The following is a 20,507-nucleotide window of genomic DNA, read 5'->3' as shown; positions in this document are numbered from 1 at the left end:
TCACCGGGGGAGCCAGGAACACAGATGCTTCTCGTGGCGGCAGCATGGCAGGCGCAGCAAACTGCCGTGCCAACCCTAAGTATTTTTATTTTGAACCTCTTCACCCTTGAGGTATGAAGTGAGGATTAGAGAATTTGTTGCATATTGGTTTTCAGGATTTATGAGTATGAACAAAAGGGAATTCACACTCTGATCCTTATGCAAAAATAAAAATTAAAAAAAGGCAGACATTCTTTCATTTGGGGGGAACATAAAGGAGTATTCAAAAAAATGTTTGAATAAAGCCCTTTGTAGCTTTCTGTGGCATGCATGAATATTTATAGCATTTAGGAGGTAGACGAGCAATGGATTAGAGGGTAATGTGCTGGCCGGCTGCCACTATCCCAGGCGGCATAAAGCATGCTGATAGCCACAGTTGCTACTGTATTAGGAGGTTGGTTCTATTTCAGACGTACCCATATTTAGGTGTATTTATTTATGAATGTTATTTTAAGGTAGTCATTTTATTTGGAATGAGAGGCATAGGGCAAACTTCTGTACTTCTGGAAACATTAACAGAAGCTAATTCATGAAGGAAGAGAAATGTTTTGAATCCTTTTATTTTTGTATTGTGGGAGAAGGGAAAATGACCCCTTCCCGTCTTGATGCTTATGGCTGGTGGAATAATTAAAATGACATAAGGCAGATTAACAGGAAAAAATCGAATTTAAGATATACATATGGGGAATTCAAATAAGCATGAAGAATTCCAAAGACAGTAAAGCAAAATGAGGTATATATCATCCTGGACTAAGGAGAGGGAGGTAAGGATCTGGGATTTCAAAGGGAAATAAGCAATTCACAGGGAGGTAACAAGAGTTAATGTCTAGTAAACACATGTTTGCTGGGACATCTAGAGACAGTGGGACAGAGAGGACTTTGATCAAATGGACCTTGTGAGGTTCCTCCCTGTATATCATGCCTCGTTCAGATTCAACTGTACAGTTGATGCTTGAACAACATGGGTTTGATCTGCGCTGATCCACTTATATGTGGATGTTTTGTCAATAAACATACAGTCTGCCCTTCATATCCCCAGGTTTCCATCAACGGATTCAACAAACCATGGGTTAAGAAAGTATTTTGGATCCCCAGTTGGGAATCTGTGGCTGTAGAGGGTCCACGGTACACATTGTCCTACATCATTTTATATAAGGGACTTGAGCATCCTCGGATTTTGGTATCGGTGAGGGTCCTGGAACCAAACCCTGTGGATACTACCGGATGACTATAGTTTAGTTTTGGGGGAGTCAAAAGTTATACCCAGATTTTCAACTGCACAGGGGTCAACATCACTAACCCCCACGTGTTCAAGGGTCAGCTATTGTTAACTCTGGTGATAGCTACTTCCTGGAACAGGCTTTCCATCTTAAATTCTTTCAGGCAGTTAGGGAGAAAGTCAGAGGTTCTTCCCGAACCTTCTGGGCCTTAAAAATAACCAGCATAAGCCTGGCTGGGTTTGGTCAGTGGTTGAGCATTGACCCATGAACCACAAGGTCACTGGTTTGATTCCCAGTCAGGGCACATGCCTGGGTTTCGGGCTTTATCCCCAGTAGGGAGGTGCAGGAGGCAGCCTATGGATGATTCTCATCATTGATGTTTCTCTCTATATATCCCTCTGACTTCCTCTCTCTCTCTAAAGATCAGCGAAAACATATTTTTTTTAAATAACCAGCTTAAAATAATTAACATCCTAAAGAATCATATTTTTGGGTGGCAAACTCTGTTCTCCTTCATGCCATTATGTAATTAGCAGCAATCTGTTTTCTGCCACCAATAATGCTATTACAGGTTCCTGGAGAGAGCACTGGGCTAACATCTGAAAGAATCTCCAACTGTAAATGTAGATGTTCAAATCCACCTGATTCCCAGACCTTCCCCGCACACTAGAAATCTATACGAGGACTTTGAAAGTTTACTTCCTATAGCATTTGCAGACGGCTAAGTGCAGATTTTCCAAGGGGCATGTTTCAAAGCAATCAATATGTGTACAGTGTCCAGGCAAAGGATTTTGCTAGGAAGCATAAGAAATCCCAAAAGTAGTCCTCAATCTCTAGGGGATCATATACAGTTGAAATGATAAAACATAAACACATGAAATGTTAAAAGTCACCAAAAAGTATAAAAACTAGTTCACAATAATAACGAAAGATGTCAAAAAAGCAAAATGCAAAGAAATGTAACTTTATGCAGCCGTATCAGAAGAAAACAAAACCATATTAAATACAACAACATAATGTAATCAAATCCAGATTGTTCTTCTGAGCATCCATCCAGCCTCATCTCACACTTCATCTTGACTGTGCTCAGTCCAAGTTGGCACAACCAGCCTTCTTTCTTTACTTTCCTACCCCAGGGCCTTTGCACTAGCTGTTAACCTTTGTCTGAAATTGCCTTCCCTTGGTCTTCACCTGTCTGGCTCCTTCTCATCATTCCAGTCTCAGCTCATGTGTCCCCTCCTCTGAGGGGTCTTCCCTGACCACCCTTCAGGTATTCTTCTATCCTCCACACCTTGTCTTCATAGCTTATTTCACAATCTGAGATTATGTTTACTTGCCTCTTCATTATTTGTCTCCCCACTAGAATGTGAATGACCTAGACCAGGTATCTTATCTGCTCTGTTCACTAATATTCCTCAGCACCCAAAAAGGTGTTTTCACATCATAAGTATGCAAAAAGTATTTGTTGAGTAAAAGAATAACACCAATCATATTCCAGTGTTGGACTTAGTGAGATAGGACCATACACTAAAACATTTTTAAAGGATTTATGTAACAAAGATTTAATCCTAAATTCTCTTCTATTTTATTAGGAAATTTGAACAGAATGCACCAAGCATTTTTGCATTACTGATACTTTAGGCAAGAGGATTCCCTTAGCCATCTGTTCCTAACTGGACGTTATTCTGTCTGCCCTCTTCCCTGTGGTGCTAGGATGTCTGTCCTTCAGTGTCCTTCCCCGAGTGCAGACATGCACAGCCCTCCGCATGTGCCTGCACGGCCATGATCCATGGCCATCATATGTACAATATGCCCTCATGCAAGTTACACATGTGTATCTGTATGTCACACACCTCTTGGACATTAAAGACCCAGAGCTAGGGGACAGGGCGCAGGGCCCTTCCTCAGTGATGCATGTAGTGAAGGCTGGCTCAGCACCGGCCTTATTATCTTTTATCTCTGGTCCTTATAGTGCACTTAATTCTATTGGGTGGCTATCATGGGCACAATCTTTGTAGCTGAGAGACTATATATTTTTAGGTCTTGGTGGGGGGAAAAATTATTGTCCCCAATATATGAGGGTCTGAGTAAAATAATCAGATACATTGGGGCCTTGACTTACGAGTGTCCTGACTAACGAGTTTTTTGAGATACCAGCTGTCTCTTGGCCGACTTTTTGCATTGAGTTGACAGAGTAATTTGAGTTAACGAGCTCCTTAATGAGCTCGGTCTCGGATCGAATTAAACTCATAAGTCAAGGCCCCACTGTAGTGTAAATGTAGAATCATTGACAGATTCTATTTTTGAAGGGCATATAGACCGGGCACATCAGTAGGGGCAGAAATAAGAAAAGAGGGCAGGAGTTAAGAACAAGGATGGCCAAGAACTCAAGGGGCAGAAGGAAAGACAAACTGTGGAGGGCAGGCACTTAGAGAGGTCTGAGCCCGGGGCAGCTCCCTGAGGGACTGCGGGAGGCTGTGCTGGCGGCTGTCTGTGAGGGGGAGGTAGGGAGAGTCACCGTGCAGGTGGCATTGCTTGGAGGGCCTGCCGGTCTGAACTTGAAAAGACTGTGGACTGTTTTCTTGGGGAGAATCCTTCAGGGCAGTGCGATGAGCAGACCCTAAGGTGGTGATTCTGACCGGGAGGGGGTATATCAGAATCGGTTCAGGTGTGGAGAGACGGTCCACCTGCACTGACTCAGAGCGCTTCCTACGGAGCCCGCCAGTTCTCCTCGCAGTTAGCCCTGAGTTACAAATCGCTGTTCTAATAAGCCCGGCGCTACTGGGAGTGCGTCAGAAACCTTGGGTTTGCTGAGAGAGGAAAGCCAGACGAGAAGGCCTGCCTTGGAGCAGTCAGGTACTTTCCCACTGGCCCTACAGGAAAGCTGCCTGGCTGCTCCAGGCCGGCCAGCCTGCCCCGGCAGGACCGGTAAGCCAGGGTCTAATTTTTGGCTCCATCCCTGCTGTGTCAGTTGGATAATGAAGCCTGGGTCTCCTCAACCTCAGTTTCTGCCAAGCTGCACTGGGCGCACCAGTGAATTGCTCGGGGGCGTCAGTCTGCAGAAGGATAGAAAGACTAACTAGATGGCTTTCAGTGGAGATCGATGCAAGATCCTTTACTGTGGCCCAGGAAGTAAACTGCACATCTCCAGAGAAGCTGAGTCCCAACAGCAGCTCAGTGCCACAGGAGGAGAGATTCGATTCACTGTGAGTTCACCAATGTCAGCAATGAGACTCCTTAAAAATTGTGGACTTCGATGTGTAGCTTCGTCTAGAGCAGGGGTGAGGAACCTTTTTTCTGGCAAGCGGCATTTGGGTATTTATAATATCATTTGAGGGTCATACAAAAATTATCAACTTAAAAATCAGCCTGCTATGTTTGGTCAAACATTTAATTAACTCACCCCGAATGCCTTGGCAGGGCCAGACCAGATGACATCGAGGGCCTTCTATGGCCCGTGGGCGGGACGTTCCCCACCCCGGTCTAGATCAAGGAAGGAAATAACTCTTCTGCACTCCGTGATCTGCTCAGTCTGAGGAGACCCACTGACACTGTCCAGGAGAAACCGGAAACTTCCTTATAAAAAGTCGTGGGAGAAATTGAGCCTATTTAGTCTGACCAGAAAAGATGTGAGGGTGGGGAGATGGCGGTGATAGCTGCCTTCAAGTATTTGAACAAGTATCCCGTTCAAAATGAGCTAAACCTGTTGTTGTTTGTTGTGGCTTCGGAGCTCAGAACTAATGGATGGAAAGCAAAGGGAGAAAAACTTTGACTCAATAAAGAAATTTCTAATAGGAAAGTGTAAGACGTAAAAGGGACTTTCCTCAGAGGGCAGTGAGTTCCTCGTTGCTGGTTGCATTTAAACAGTGGGAAGCCCCTAGTAGTGGGCAAGTTATAAACCTCATTGCAAAACCAGATTTAGATTTCCTAATGAAACTGAAGTTACCTTTGAGTGCAATTATAAAGGATGTGTCAAAATTAAAACCATTGTTAAAATTAATCAAAGATTTAGAAAGGTAGAATGAACTCCAGAGCTGGAAATTACTGATTTAAACAATTGTTCTCACATTTTAAACTACATAATAAGCTAAAAATTACGAAGCTTCAGAGTATAGCTATAAAGAGTCGTCTCAAACTAAAGTCAGAATGAAATGTTTTAGCTTTCAAAACGAAAAAGCAGAACAATTACTCCCTACCGAATGGTATAGGAAGAGGTTTCTGACCCCAGCTAATTGTTTTATTTTTCCTCAGAGGGGCACCCTGGCAGCATCTCCCAGGGTTTTCAGTAATTACACTCCATTCAGTATCTGAAGAATTACAATAATTCTACATGGGATATACTGGTGCCCTTCAGATGCAAAGTCTTTAGAGAAGCGAAAAAACAACTTAAAGTAAATTAGCAGGAAAATTATCCGAGTTACTGTTTATTTCAGGGCTCCATATATCAGAGGCTAATTATACATTGTATGCTACAGTTTCTTGGAGGTATCTGTCATGTATTTATCATGCTGATCAACAGACGTGCTGGTTTTTAGGCTCCTTTAGAAAAGTGATGTCTGAACTTTTCCGATCGCCTCTTTATTCAACTCAGATACATGTCACTGAATGCTTGCCAGTCCTTGAAGCTGGAGTGTTCAATGAAGTATAATGATTGTTCACATACGTATTTCTAAAGCTTTGACTCTGCCCTAACCAATTTTGCTCAGTGGGTAGAACATTGGCCCGAGGACGAAGGGTCCAGGGTTCGATTCCAGTCAAGGGCAGGTACCTTGGTTGCAGGTTCCCCAGCCCTGATCGGGGTGCGTGCAAGAGGCAGCCAATTGATGTGTCTCTCTCATAGATGTTTCTCTCTGTCTCTCCCTCTCCCTTCCACTCGCTCTAAAAATCACTGAAAAAAATATCCTCAGGTGAGGATTAACAAAAATAAAATAAAATAAAATAAAATAAAACTTTGACTCTTCTAGGAGTTTTTGTTCTGCCAAATAAGTTGCTTTAAAAACAAACAAACAAACAAAAAACAACACTACATAAGCTTCCTCAAAGTCATTTTCTATACATTGGCAAGCCAAGGGTACATGAGACAAAACAGCAAGGAATGGCATTATACAGCCACTCAGGGATTAGAAAGTTTCATTTCTGGGCTGGAGCCTATCTTTACCCATTTTCTGCTAGTGTTAGAACACACCCGCCATCTCTGCAGGACCCCCGTTGGAGTCTGAGCAGCAAAGATGTTCTGAGACGGCACACAGAAACTGGGGATCCCAGCTGCTATGAAAATACCATGAGCAACAAATGTATAGCCGGGCTCAGAAATGGTGCTTAGGTCTCACTGATGTTTTCCCTCATGTTTCTGTCCCTGCATTCTTTCTTTCTTCTCTTGTTTTTAACTAAGTTTAGTAAAGTACAAGAGATTTCCTACTAAGTCTTTTTTTAAAATATATTTTTATTCATTTCAGAGAGCAAGGGAGAGGGAGAGATAGAAACATCAACGATGAGAGAGAATCAATGATGGGCTGCCTCCTGCACACCCCACACTGGAAACTGAGCCTGCAACTGGGGCATGTGCCCTAATCGGGAATCAAACCATGACCTCCTAGTTCAGTGATGGTGAACCTATGACACGCATGTCAGAGGTGACACGCGAATTCATTTTTTTGGTTGATTTTTCTCTGTTAAATGGCATTTAAATATATAAAATAAATATCAAAAATATAAATCTTTGTTTTACTATGGTTGCAAAGATCAAAAAATTTCTATATGTGACACGGCACCAGAGTTGGGGTTTTTCAAAATGCTGACACGCCGTGCTCAAAAGGTTCACCATCACTGTCCTAGTTCATCGGTTGGTGCTCAACCACTGAGCCATGCCGGCTGGGCCCTAATAAGTCTTTATGGCAACAAAATTTTACAAAGAAATTAAGGTTACTTAATGACAAGATTAACATAGGTTAAATAAATTATGATCCATCCATATGATTGAATACCTACTTATTTTAAAAATGTTTTAAAATGCAACCAGTATCGAAAATAGTCACAGTGCCATGTGAAAAAATTCAAATTAAAAATACGTATGACTTCAATTTTTTTTAAAAAAATATGCTGTTATATATGTAGTTTTAAAGTATTAGAAACAAATATACCAAAATATTAATGAAGTTCCTCTGTGATGTGATCTTCTGAGTGGTTTTTACTTTGCTCTTAACATTTTCTGTATTTTTTTATTCTTTTAAATGTGCATATGTTAGTGTTATAGTCAGAGAGGAAGGAGGGAGGGAGATTAACATTAAAACACACACTTTTGCTGGAAATTAGAAAGGTCAGTAACATATAGGGTATAGAAAACTGTACCGGTAGAACGTTCTGACTATGACTGTTCAGTTAGTATGATCTAATGCCGCATTACTGAGTCCTCTTTACTTTGAGGAACTTGACAGGCTACCCCTTCTCCACATCTAGGACAGTTACAAATTCTCCCACAAATTCAGAGTGACCACCCGAAGGTGAGAGTGAGTCCTCAGGAGTAAGAGTCTCTGGAACCACAGATTGCATTTTGTGTCCTGAGGAACAGGCAAGCGATCGAATGGAATCACACCACTGGTGTCCCTCACTTGAAAAATGCCTTGTACGCATGAGTGTAGGTGCTTAAACAGGTTCTACATCAGCCAGTTGCCGCCAGACGGTCAGCATCTCAGAACAGGCTGTTTCTCATGGGCCCAGGTATTGCTGAAATAAATAATGGTTTGTTTTCCTTTCTGGATTAGACACTAAGCTTACTTGCATTTCAGTCTTTTTTCTTTTTTCTTTTTAGCGCATGATTGCAAATACTGCCCGGACAGTGAGATACTGCAGAAGCCAACCTTTCAGTAAGTCCACTGTTGCGATATGGATCGATGGTGGTTGAGTCCTTTTTCCGTGAGCCTACGGAGACATCCGAGAAAAGTCTGGACAATATCTGATTGTCAGAGACACTTTGGAGCATGAAGTCCACGAGATAGGAGGCTGAGTTTAAGGATTTTCTAGTTGTTAAACCAGAAGATAACCATAGGGATATTATTTTATGAATGAGCTTAAAGAGAATTAACTTGCTCTTTCCAGTGTGGCTGGAGACAACTAAGGCATGATTGCCAGTGAATCCTGCCTCAGACCAACTCTCTTCATGACTCCTCCCTGCTTGATGGTGAGAAACTCCCATCAAGTCCTGATGACTCAGTTCCGTCGTTTCTCAGCTGGGAGAGATAATGTTTATTATTTCTTGCGGTGTTGCAAGAATGCATTCATGCAGATAGCACATTCGTAAAAGGTTCCATTGCAGGAATTCATGTTATATTTCTAGCATTCCCAGGGGAACATAGGGCACTCTTCTTAGGTCTGAAGATGTAGCACAATACCTAGTATAACACAGTGCTTTCCTATAAAGCTATTAGTAATAACAAATAGCCATTTGAAACTGGAGTTAAGTTGCATCATAGCACAGGCTCAGCATGCCAGACCAGTGCTACTGTTTCCTCTGGGCTGGGACTTGGGGTGCGGGGTGGGGCATTGGCTCCCTAAGTGGCTGGGAGTGAGAAGGTGGCCCCTGTCAAGGTTTTGCTAGCTTCATCTATGAGTCACTTGAAGTCACTTGGCTCATTAAGTCAACACGATAACTTGACATAAACTGAGGCTACCAGTACCTTCCCCTCCAATTAACCTATGGCTAAGAGACGAAAACGTCCTTGTTTTATTCCTCAGCGCTATCTTTGCTCTTAGCACAAGACTGGCCAAAGCAAGGGCTTGCTGACATGGGATGCCAGAATTGCTAAATTTTTCAATGTACAGCAGAAATAATCTAGGAAAAATCATCTCGACTTGGAGAGCAAGTAGGCCTTTAAAAAATTGATTCAAATGCTTGTGCCTTCTCATCCTTCCTAAGTGAGAATAGTCTTGCACATCAGTCACTCCTATGTGAATTCTGCGAGTTAGTGTCTCACAGCTCTTCATCTAGTAACTTGCTCTATGTATAAAGACATGGTCATAAAGCAGTTATACAAGTGAATATGAGAATATATATAAGTGATGCCAATCTACAACAATGGTTTATAATCTAGAATCTGTGGCCCTTCTGGGGTCCAGGAAATTCCTGAAATTGTAAATATTCATAAAATTTTGTGTGGCTGAGAAGGCTCATAGCCTTGAAAAGTTCTCAATGTGGTCTAAGAACCAAAGAACCATGATAAAATATGTTTTGTTCCATAAGCCTCTTGGGAAGTAAATCCCCATCTGCCTACATTTTCTCCTAGAGCTCTGGGGGAAATATATATATATATATCTCCAGTGCATTTGTTAAAGTTATCAGTAACTGATGGTAAACAACAGCTGCTCAGCTCTGAAGTCAACAATCTATAGATAAAGTATAGGAATAGATTCATAAACATTATGGGAATATGTACAATGTAATTACAGTATATTGTACATGTGGAGTACACTGCCAATGAGAAGCGAGAAAACGAAACACTGGTATTATTTATATGTGATAATTATACTGATGAGTTTCTTCTTAGAGCGAGTGGGGGCCTTTGTATCTTCTCTCTGCTTTTCTGTTCAGACCTGCAGCACTCCCCTGCGCCCCTCAGGCAGATGGCCTTCTAACTGTCTTTGGGAGTGGCATGAGCATCTGAGAAGAATACATGAACTGCAGAAGGCGGGCACTGTGGCAGAGAGTACACTAGTCTGAAGTCCAGACTCTGACTTGGCCACTTCTGGTGTCCCACTACTAGATAGGAGCCCCACACCAGTGATCTATGGGACAGAGGTGGCCCAAGGACCACAGCAGAACTGTTGGGTCTAAACCAAGCATTTTTTAACCTTTTATTTTAAAACTAGAGGCCCAGTGCATGAAATTCATGCACAGAAGCGGGGGGCGGGGGAAGTCCCTCAGCCCAGCCTGAACCCTCTCACAGTCCGGGACCCCTCAGGGGCTGTCTGACTGCCAGCTTAGGCCTGATCCCCGGCAGTCAGACATCCCTCTCACAGTGCAGGGCTCTCGCAGTCTAGGACCCCTTGCTTCTTACCACCGGCTTGCAGCCAAGGAAGGAGAGGCTCTGGCCACTGCAGCTGCGCTTGCCAGCCATGAGCCCGGCTTCTGGCAGAGCGGCGTTCCCCCTGTGGGAGAGCACTGACCACCAGGGGGCAGCTCCTGTGTTGAGTGTCTGCCCTGTGGTGGTCAGTGCACATCACAGTGATGAGTCGTTCTGCCAGTCATTGCACCATTCGGTCGATTTGCATATTAGGGTTTTATTTTATGGGATAATGTCACAGTTTAATAAGTGGGAGAATTCCCAGGGAAGACATTCAGATTTCTCATGTCTCTAGAAAAATAGGAAGATCTGGCAACTCAGGGTGCAGATGCAGAAGATGGGTCTGGAGGGGCCTGTGTCTCTAGTTCACCACTGTCCAAGTCAGCCTTCCTCACTCGTGTCTATGCCCTGCATAGAGTGGGGAGCATTGGATCCTTCTTTCAGCTGGGTTTAGGGAAACCAGCCAATCACATAGCTCTGTTGCTCACATATTTGGGGAAGTGAATGAGAATAGAACAGTAACTGAGATTTCAGAAGTTGCATCAGAGGATCAAAGGTCTAGCAGAAGGCATGACATCATCCCATGAGTTGTTTTTTCTGGATATGAAGAACTCTAAGAACAGTCAACCTGTGCAGTTATGTTGTATACTAGAGGCCCGGTGCATGAAAATTAGTGCACTCGGGGGGTCCCAGCCTGTGCCCTCTCGCAGTCCGGAACCCCTCGGGGGATGTCCACCTGCTGGTTTAGGCCTGCTCCCTAGGGGATTGGGCCTAAGCTGGCAGTCAGACATCCCTCTGGCAGCCCGGAGCCCTCAGGGGATGTCTGACGGCTTAGGCCTGCACCCCAGGGGGAGCAGGCCTAAGCCACAGTCGGACATCCTTACCACTGCCAAGGAGGTGGGAGAGGCTCCTGCCACTGCCGCTGGGCTTGCAGCCATCAGCACAGTGGGAGCCCACTGACCACCAGGGGGCAGCTCCTGTATTGAGCATCTGCCCCCTGGTGGTCAGTGCTTGTCATAGCAACTGATTGTTCCCTGTCGTTCAGCCATTAGGGTCAATTTGCATATTACCCTTTTATTGTATAGGATTGTATGTAAGTAACAAAGAGAACTGGTGATAGTAATCTCACTTGGCTTGCTTCAGATCAGCCTGAGTTTTAAGTGCTTTTGTTAGAAGCTAATGAAAACTGCCTTTTGTCATTAGTCAGCCTGATTCAGAAGGGCCAGAGATCAGAGTCTGAAACAAAGGCAAGATGGTTTGGAGAAACAATTTTAATAAATAACCAGGGACTCTCAGGTGCTGCTTTCACTTATTTTTTAGTGCCTTTTTTTTTTTTTAACAACATGAGATGCAAAGGAAAATGATCAAAATATGTGATTCCAGGGAAGAAAAGGGTGAGAGGGAGGAGAGGGACCATCCAAATGGAAACATTTCAATGAATATGGCATTGTTGAAAGGTCTTGATGGAACCCAGCAATGTAAGATGAATGTAATAAGTAGCTGGAGAAAATAAAGTGTATCTTACATGCATACATTGTGCAATTCCAATTCTCTTTCCAACAGATCTTGATGCAGCTCAAGCTAATAAGAACCATCAGGATGTCCGGAGTTATGTACGGCAATTAAATGTGATTGACAACCAGAGAACTTTATCACAGATGTCACACCGGTTAGAGCCTCGTCGACCGTAGACATTTAAAGTGCCCAGAACAATGGTTTGCCTCCAGTCCACAGTCTTTCAAAAATGGCATTTATGCTACTACTGACTGTATTGTCACTAGAGAATGCTACAAAGCAAGCAAAAACACATCCTGAGACCTCTCAGGGCTGCATTCAGCTTACCAGCGTCATGACAAGAGAAGAAGTTATTTGCATCAAGCTTGCACTCTCTAGCATAGGGATCCCCAGTTTGTAGTCACCCGATCTCATTTCCAATCATGCCATCTTCTTTGCTGAAGCATAGAATAAGACCTACATGAAGAGTTTGGTAGAAATACTACTGTCAAGAGAAATATCAAGTCTGACATTTTTTCTAAGAATGTTTGCAGGGTGAGATGTGCTACAAATGAGGTTTATTTGGATACATCAGTGATCGTATAGTTTCATATTTTTTAACTCAACTTCTTGATTTGAAGCATGAGGATTTTGGAAGGTGTTGAGCAATTAATATAAATCCAAATTATTGTTTGTATTCTGCCATCTTCATAGTCTTACCTCTGAAGGAATTGAACCTGACCACATTCCTATAAAACATTATGACTCTTTATATAATTTAGGGAGGACCAGTCTGTAATTTCTGAATGATATAGAATAATATTTATGTTTACAATGTAACTTTTTTAAACTTTCAAATCAGGATTACATACATAAAAATTCCACTAAGAAACTCCAAGGTTCTTAAAATTTCCAGTGTTTAGATTTAAAAAAATAATAATACCATTTCAGAAGAGCACAATATGCACAAAAAGTTTTCAAAATTAAAATATTTTCCTGGGCATTAAAAAATCTTTACTATTGGCTAATTATTGTTACTGATAAAAATACATATTTTCTGGATTTAAATGTTATTACAAATACCTTAATTTTCAGCAATTGTTTTGCACTTTCAAATAGATTGTATATAGTTCATTCAATTGATGGTATAGAGTTATTTATTTGCTACATGATAGATATTGTGCCAAATAATTACTTTTTATTTATTTTATTTAGTATGTAATTTTGGGTACATTTCTTCCTGTTTTCACAATTAAGCTACATTTTATGTGTAGGAATTGTATGTATGTATATCTTCTGTAAATAACTGCTAGTGGCTTCATTAAATACAATTGTTGACAAGAAATGGTTCTGTTCTCAATTCCTATAATATGGGAGGGGCAATTATTTGGTATAGTGGGGTCCTGAATATTAAAATTCAAATAAAATTCACATACTATAAAAGTCACTCTTTTAATGAGTACAATTCAGTGGTGTTTGGTATATTCACAGGATTGTTCAACCATCATCCCATTATAACTCCAAAACATTCTCTTTATTCCTAAAAGAAACACATACCCATTAGTGGTCACTCCTTATTCTCCTCTCTTCCCAGTCTCTGGAAACCACTAATTTGTTTTTTGTCTATATGGATTTACCTATTTTGGACATTTTTTTAAATAAATGGAATCATATGTGTAGCGTTTTGTGCCTGATTTCTTTTACTAAGCATAACGTTTTCAAGTTCACACATGTTATTGCATGTATAAGTACTTCATTATTTTTTATGGCTGAATAATATTCTATTGTATTGATATACCACATGCTATTTGTCCATTAGTCAGTGGACACTTGGGCTGTTTCCACTTTGGGGCTATTAGGAATACTGCTGGTATGAAGGGGCACTGAGTTTTAGAAATGCCTCTTAAAGAGCCTCCTACCATTTCTCAGTGGTTTAAGCACTTAATAAATATTTGATTAAGAAATTTTCCAAAATTCTCTAAATTCCAGATGTCTCTATTTTTTAATATCAACATTTGCCAGAGTATGTTCCAAGCTATACTAATTTCACAAGTTCACATGCTTTTTTTTCTTTTTTAAAGAAGAGTGAAAGGGCATGTTTAATTTTTTATTTAGTTTTTTTAAAAATATATATATTTTATTGATTTTTACAGAGAGGAAGGGAGAGGGATAGAGAGTTAGAAACATCGATGAGAGAGAAACATCGATCAGCTACCTCCTATACACCCACCACTGCGGATGTGCCCACAACCAAGGTACGTGCCCTTGACCGGAATCGAACCTGGGACCCTTCAGTCTGCAGGCCAACACTCTATCCCCTGAGCCAAACCAGTTAGGGCTCACATGCTTTTTTTAAATCCAAAACAGACACACAACTGCAAAACAAAAAGCATAACCAAATGGTATCTTCAAATCAACGTGGGAACCACTGTTTAATATACCCCATTCTTAGAAATGATTCTTAATATTCATTAACATAGAAAAGGCTCTGAGAAGTCCTGTTGTAATCCTTTTTACCAGCCCACAGTCAAGCCCACTTTGAGAAATGCTACAACAGGCAAATGCCTTTCTGTGTCAATCACATAGCAGTTCAAGGGAGGTTCTTTGGGGAGGGATTTTGTTGCGTGCAGTGTTATGCATCGTATCAGAGTGGTGCACAATGCTTGGAATTTACTAGAGAAAAAATGAAAGTCATTGAGTAAATTTTCTTGAAGTCATTATTGTTCAGCATTTCACTGTCTCACAGACCTCAAAACCAGCTGTAAGGTTTCCACTTACTTTTTTTTCCCTTTTCTAGATTATTTTTAAAGATGACAAATAATGCCAAAAGCCAATCCCTTGGGCATCCTTACTCTTGTTTTGTTCTCAGTTACTCCTACCATGCTTAAAACTGATATCCAATGTCTGACAACTCCTTTCCTCCAATTCCATGGTGACTGACCCCTTATGGGCTTATTTTAATTTAGTTTCCACATTGTCCAAAATTAATACATATTCTTCCACGTATAGTCCCCTGGGTCTTCAAATGAGAATAACTATTGCCATACTTAAAAAAAGTAGGAGATTTTTAATTATGTCTCACTTCTTTGAAAATGTATTAAACTCTATTATTCAGGGTAATGATGGCTAAGCAAAAGCATTCACATTCTAAAAACAGAGTAGTAGCCAAGCAACCCTTCCGGAAGCAGGAGCTACAGTTAATATTTTCAACCTTGCAAACAAGCCAAAAGAAAATGAGGTGCCCACAGGGTCACCAGAAGGATAATGAGGTTTGCAGAAGACATAGAAAAGAAGAAAGCATGTTTTTACCAAAAGCGCCCATAGGAAATTATACATTTAAGCGTTTAACACACCTGCTTAGCGAGGTCACTGGTACAGAGCACAGGAGTTAAGCTGTTCCAGCAATTTTTGAATACCGTGCAGGTTAAATAGACTTCTTCTGAATTCAATGGCATTTCCTCTGAAATATGAATGCAGATCAATGACTAACAGTGTGAGAAAATTCAAAGAAGTGTCATTCTGGTTTCAAATTGTGCTTATAATTTCCTAAAATCAGCTTAGAATATGCAGTATGTAAAAAATGAACTCTTACCTTCAATAGCTTTTTATTTTTTTTACTACTAATCTAAAAATGTTTTTTCTTTTCAGAATAATCTTAATTTTCTCTATGTGTCCTACACATAGAGTGTGCTGTTAGATGAGCCTGTCACAGCATCCCCTGCCTTATAAAGGAGAAGAACCTTTAACTTAATTATTGTTTGTTATCTTTCTGTTCATTCATTCATTCATTCATTCATTCATTCGCAAACACTGGTTAAGGAGCTTATTGAATGCCAGACCCTCTTTGAGCTCAGGATTCAATGGTGAGAAAAACTAGAGGGTCCCTGTTCTTCTGGAGCTTATCATCCTGTGGAAGAGACAGAAGATGAATCAAATAATCAAACAAAAAAATATAAAACCTTTTCCAAGGAAGGATACGGTGTTGCGACAATATGTAACCAGGGAATTGAACCTGATCTGCGGTGAGGAAATGTTTCCTGTGGAAGTGACATTTGACCTGAACTCTGAAGGATGAAAATGCTAACTCAGCAGAGGGAGGAGGAGAAGGTGTTCTAAGAGGAAATAACCTTGGCGGTGTGAGGTTCACGGTGGCAGGGCAGAGCGAGCTGGGTGAGCGTGCTCCAAGCTGTGCCGGACCGAACGCTGGCTCAGACAGGCAACACCTCGCAGTCCTTTGTAAAGAGCTTCCTCTTTTCCCCAAGAGCTGCGCTGGGGGCAGGGGTTGCATTTATAATGGTGGCCCTTGGAGGGCAAGGTCATTGCTTTATTTTTGTTTTGTTTTTCTGCTTTTTTTAAATGGTGCATTTAAAAAATGTTTACTTTTAATTATAGTTGCCATACAATATTTTATTAGTTTCAGGGCTACACCGTAGTGATTCAGCATTTTTATATACCTGACAAAGTGATCATCACAATAAGTCTAGTAGCCCTCTGTCACCGTCCGTAGTTAATAAGATACAGCTGGCTCTGTTCCCCACGCTGCACCATGCATCCCACGAAGGCCACTGCTTCATGACACCACCCGGCAGATGACTCATGGTGTCATCCCTAACTCCTTAATTCCTTTATTATGCAGGCTAAAAGGTCGGACAGAGAAAACTGTGGATAGTGGCGACTATTAAAAAACATACTAAAATACTCAAAGTGGTGGATCCAGATACATAGAATCAAACACCATCTCTCCTCCCGACTTGGTCCATGCTGTGCCACTTTAAAATGTTTTGTTATAGTAAAATATGCTTGACTTAATAGTGACCATTTTAACCATTCTTTGAGTGTATAATCCAGTGGCATAAAGTGTAATCACACCGTTGTGCAACCGTCACCACTCTCCCTTTCCACAATTTTTCATCTTCAACTTTCTGTTACACAGTGTCTCCCACTTCTGCTTCCCCCAGCCCCGCGGAACCACAATTCCACTTTCTATCTCTAGAATTTAGAGGTTACCTCATATAAGTGATATCTTACAATCTTTGTCCCTTTGTTTCACTTTGTTTGGTGTGTGTTTTTTAATCCTCATCTGAAGATTATTTTCTATTGATTTCTAGAGAGAATGGAAGGGAGGGAGGAAGGGGGATAGAGAGAGGAACATCAACATGAGAGAGACACATCATTGGTTGCCTCCTGCACACGCCCCAACTGGGGCTGAGGAACTTACAATGGAGATAGGTGCCCATGAATGGGAATTGAATCTGTGACCTGTTGGTCCCGGCAGTGATGGCGAACCTTTTGAGCTCGGCGTGTCAGCATTTTCAAAAACCCTAACTTAACTCTGGTGCCGTGTCACATATAGAAATTTTTTGATATTTGCAACCATAGTAAAACAAAGACATATTTTTGATATTTATTTTATATATTTAAATGCCATTTAACAAAGAAAAATCAACCAAAAAAATGAATTCGCGTGTCACCTCTGACACGCATGTCATAGGTTCGCCATCACTGACATAGACCATGCTTACCTATCTCCTTGGAGACAGGGTGCCAATGTATGGCATGGCTGCTGGGGAAGGCAGCAACTAGGGGCCCAGGCTCAGTGAGTAGACGTCCAACCATGGAGCAGAAAGTTTTCTTTTGTCACTGTGCCCTCTTGTAAGTCATGATAGCTCACCAGACAGTCACAGCCCCAGAATCTTGGTCTGTCCTGGCTGCTCTGTGGGTATCAAACTCCTGTTGCCTGCTGCCGGAGACTTACGGATGGGAGCCCCGGAGGAAATGTTACTAATCCCAAGAGAACGGTGGCGTGGGAATGGCAAAGTGCCTGCCTTGCCTTGCTCCGGCTCCTTTGCCTGTGCTTATCCAGCAGTTAGGGAAGGTCAAGGATGATGCAACAGGAAGCCAGAATCTTTTGTTCTTGAGCAATTTAAATTTGGAAAGATTGGGGCCAAAGCTGTGCTATAAAGGGAAGTGAGCACAGGCTCGTGGCTGCTGACCTGGGAGCACCTACAGACTTGAGGACTAAAGAGAGACTGGGGCCAGGATATCTGAGAGGCGCCCAATTCTCAATAGTCTCCTTCCGCCAGCACCTGCAGGAAGGGCTCACACCCTCCCTAGGCAGGGAGAGTCAAGAGGAGTGGGATTCCGCAATAGGAGGACCAACACGAGAGAATAATTGGAGCAAAAGTTGGCATAAAAGCCTTTAAAACAGGTTTGTGCCGCCCCTGAGAATAAAGGTGGCTTGGGAGATCCTCCTGAGGTGCCCATCCACTTACCTGGAGGCATGTGGCAGGTGTCTGGTGTGATAACAGCATGGACCTGGCAGGAATGGAGGAGAATGGATGGTTCCCGCGCGAGTCCTAAACTTCAAAGGCAGAGGGACAGATCCTAATGGTTCTGTCTCCCCAGTGAGGAGAAGGGCTCAAGGTGAGTAGACACAGCAGCGCTGGGGATAGACAGGCCCGGCACCTGCCCAGGAGCAGCAGCTTGAGAAGGATGCAGAAAGATGGTTGGATAAACCATACCAGTGAGCGTGTCGGTGGCTGTGTGTGGTAGACAGCACGATAGAATATATATGTGTTATTTATAGGGGCTGAAAGGCCCCAAATCTGCAGTGGAGACCAGTAGGTTGGAGACACAGGAAAGTGGATGGTGCAGATGACGTCCAAATATGTCTGCTGGAGAAGCCCCTTCTGCTTGAGGAAGTCCGCCTTTTTGTTCTATTCAAGTCCTCAACTGATTTGATGAGGCCCTCCCAATACCTTAGAGCCGTGGTTGGCAAACTGCGGCTCGCAAGCCACATGCGGCTCTTTGGCCCCTTGAGTGTGGCTCTTCCTAAGCCTTAGGAGTACCCTAATTAAATTAATAACAATGTACCTACCTATATAGTTTAAGTTTAAAAAATTTGGCTCTCAAAAGAAATTTCAATCGTTGTACTGTTGATATTTGGCTCTGTTGACTAATGAGTTTGCCTACCACTGACCTAGGGCAATCTGCTCACTCAAACTTCACCAATTTAAATGTTAGTCCCATCCAAAAACACCCTCCAAGTCAGCACAGAAAATGATGCCGATAACGGGGCCAGCCTTGGTGGATCAGGGCTGGGCTCAGCCGTGCATCTGCGATCAGCGGGGAGAGGGTGGAATGGTCCATCTCTGCTCCACATGTCTTTCATCTCCCAGCAGCTAGCATGGGCTTTCTCACTTGTGAGCTGTGAAGGTTTCACAGGGAGCGAGCCCTTGAGGCCCAGGCTCAGAGCAGATGTGCCATCGCTCCGGCAGCACTCTGCTGGCCAAAGTGGGTCAAGAGGCCAGCCAAGATTCAAAGGGTGGAGAAATCATTGTGTCTCTTGATGTGCAGAGCTTCAGCGTCACGTGACCAAGACTATGTATTCAGGGAAAGGAAAAGTACTGCCACGTTTGCAAACAGCCTAGGAGTGACAGTAGCACAGAACGTGAGTGACTGTAAGGTACGCTGCTCTTGTTTGGGGCGAGTTGGGGGTCCCTGGTATTACCAGGTGTTTGAAATGCTTCTCCAGGGTGAATCGAGTAGCACTTGAGGAAGTAACATGGATTGGCAGAAAGATAATGAGCTTTAAGTTCAGACAGATCTAGGTAGGACTTGGTCAGGGACACCCCAGTCTGTGCAGCACCTTCATGTGTGTTAGGAAAAAGGCAACCCTTCCCTCCAGCTGGCACTGCCCCCCTGGAGGGCTCCCCCTCAACCAGGCTTCCTCGTGTGTGTACACAGTGGTTGGTACACAACCTGCACCAATGTGTGGTAGCCCTCAGCTGTCAACACTGGCCAGTGTACTTCACCTCTGAGTTTCCATGAACACTTCTGCTGATGGGAATCACAGTACCTCCGTCCCAAAGGCTGTGTGAGGGTTCAGTAAGTTAAGGTGCCGAGCATACTCAGTGCTTGGTGAGCCAGATATATCAATATCTTCTATGAGAGGCCACAGTGAAGAGTACCTTAGAACATTCAAGGATGCCCGAGAGTCTCCGGCCAAAAAAACTATGAAAGGATGGAGAAGGAAAGAAACATATGGTGGATTTGAATCACTGAAATTTATTTGGAATGAAGGAGCCGTTCAAGAGGCCTGTCCTTTACCCTCATCCTTTCCACCCCAAATTTACACCAATTTTGCAAAGTGTTTGCTGCAATAACTGAAACAGGATACCATTATCTTGTTGAGACCCAATTTAAAAGTTATTTACAGTGAAATAGAAAACATTTCAAGTTACTGAATGAAGAGAGAGGAGAAGTAAAAATAGAATAAAAGAGTCATGCTTCTTACCAACAAATAAAATGTTCACATATGAAAGAGTAGATCAGAAATTAAACCAAAGTGTAACACAAGTCACACATCCACGGGTCTCACTAGAAGTTGAGTTTTCACTTACCCTGGGTGTTCATTTGCACGTGCAGTCGGTAGAGCCTAACAAGTAAGCACTGTTGTGAGATGCCTCTTCGTTACTAGCTCTAATCTCCTCTCACCTGATGCTCACAGGCCATTATAAAATCCATTTTGCTTCTGGCTTCAGAAATTAAAATGAAGGTATGAGTCAAAGTGTCTATTACATTAGGGATTATTGCCGGTGGCACTCCACGTGAACCAGGTGACGCTGGGCCATTTTAATTAAGAATTCGTTTTCAATAACAACACAAGCAAATGAATAACGCTAAGTCAACATTGAAA

General features: G+C 42.5%; 1 protein-coding gene across 13 annotated transcripts in view; it reads left to right on the top strand.

Annotated features, from left to right (window-relative positions):
- The window catches only part of RAPGEF4 (Rap guanine nucleotide exchange factor 4), a 259,224-nt gene extending 245,736 nt beyond the window's left edge, over nucleotides 1-13,488 (top strand). For all 13 annotated transcript variants that reach the window (XM_059704059.1, XM_059704060.1, XM_059704063.1 and 10 more), the window contains 2 exons: nucleotides 8,068-8,122; nucleotides 11,879-13,488. In XM_059704059.1, the coding sequence (XP_059560042.1) occupies nucleotides 8,068-8,122; nucleotides 11,879-12,006 (183 nt within the window). In that variant the 3' untranslated portion in view covers nucleotides 12,007-13,488. The remainder of the gene's footprint in view (nucleotides 1-8,067; nucleotides 8,123-11,878) is intronic.
- Nucleotides 13,489-20,507: the final 7,019 nt, after the last annotated feature.

The sequence above is a fragment of the Myotis daubentonii genome, chromosome 7 (genome assembly GCF_963259705.1).
Source record: "Myotis daubentonii chromosome 7, mMyoDau2.1, whole genome shotgun sequence".
NCBI classification, from domain to species: Eukaryota; Metazoa; Chordata; class Mammalia; order Chiroptera; family Vespertilionidae; genus Myotis; species Myotis daubentonii.
This window is presented reverse-complemented; position numbering and strand designations above follow the sequence as displayed.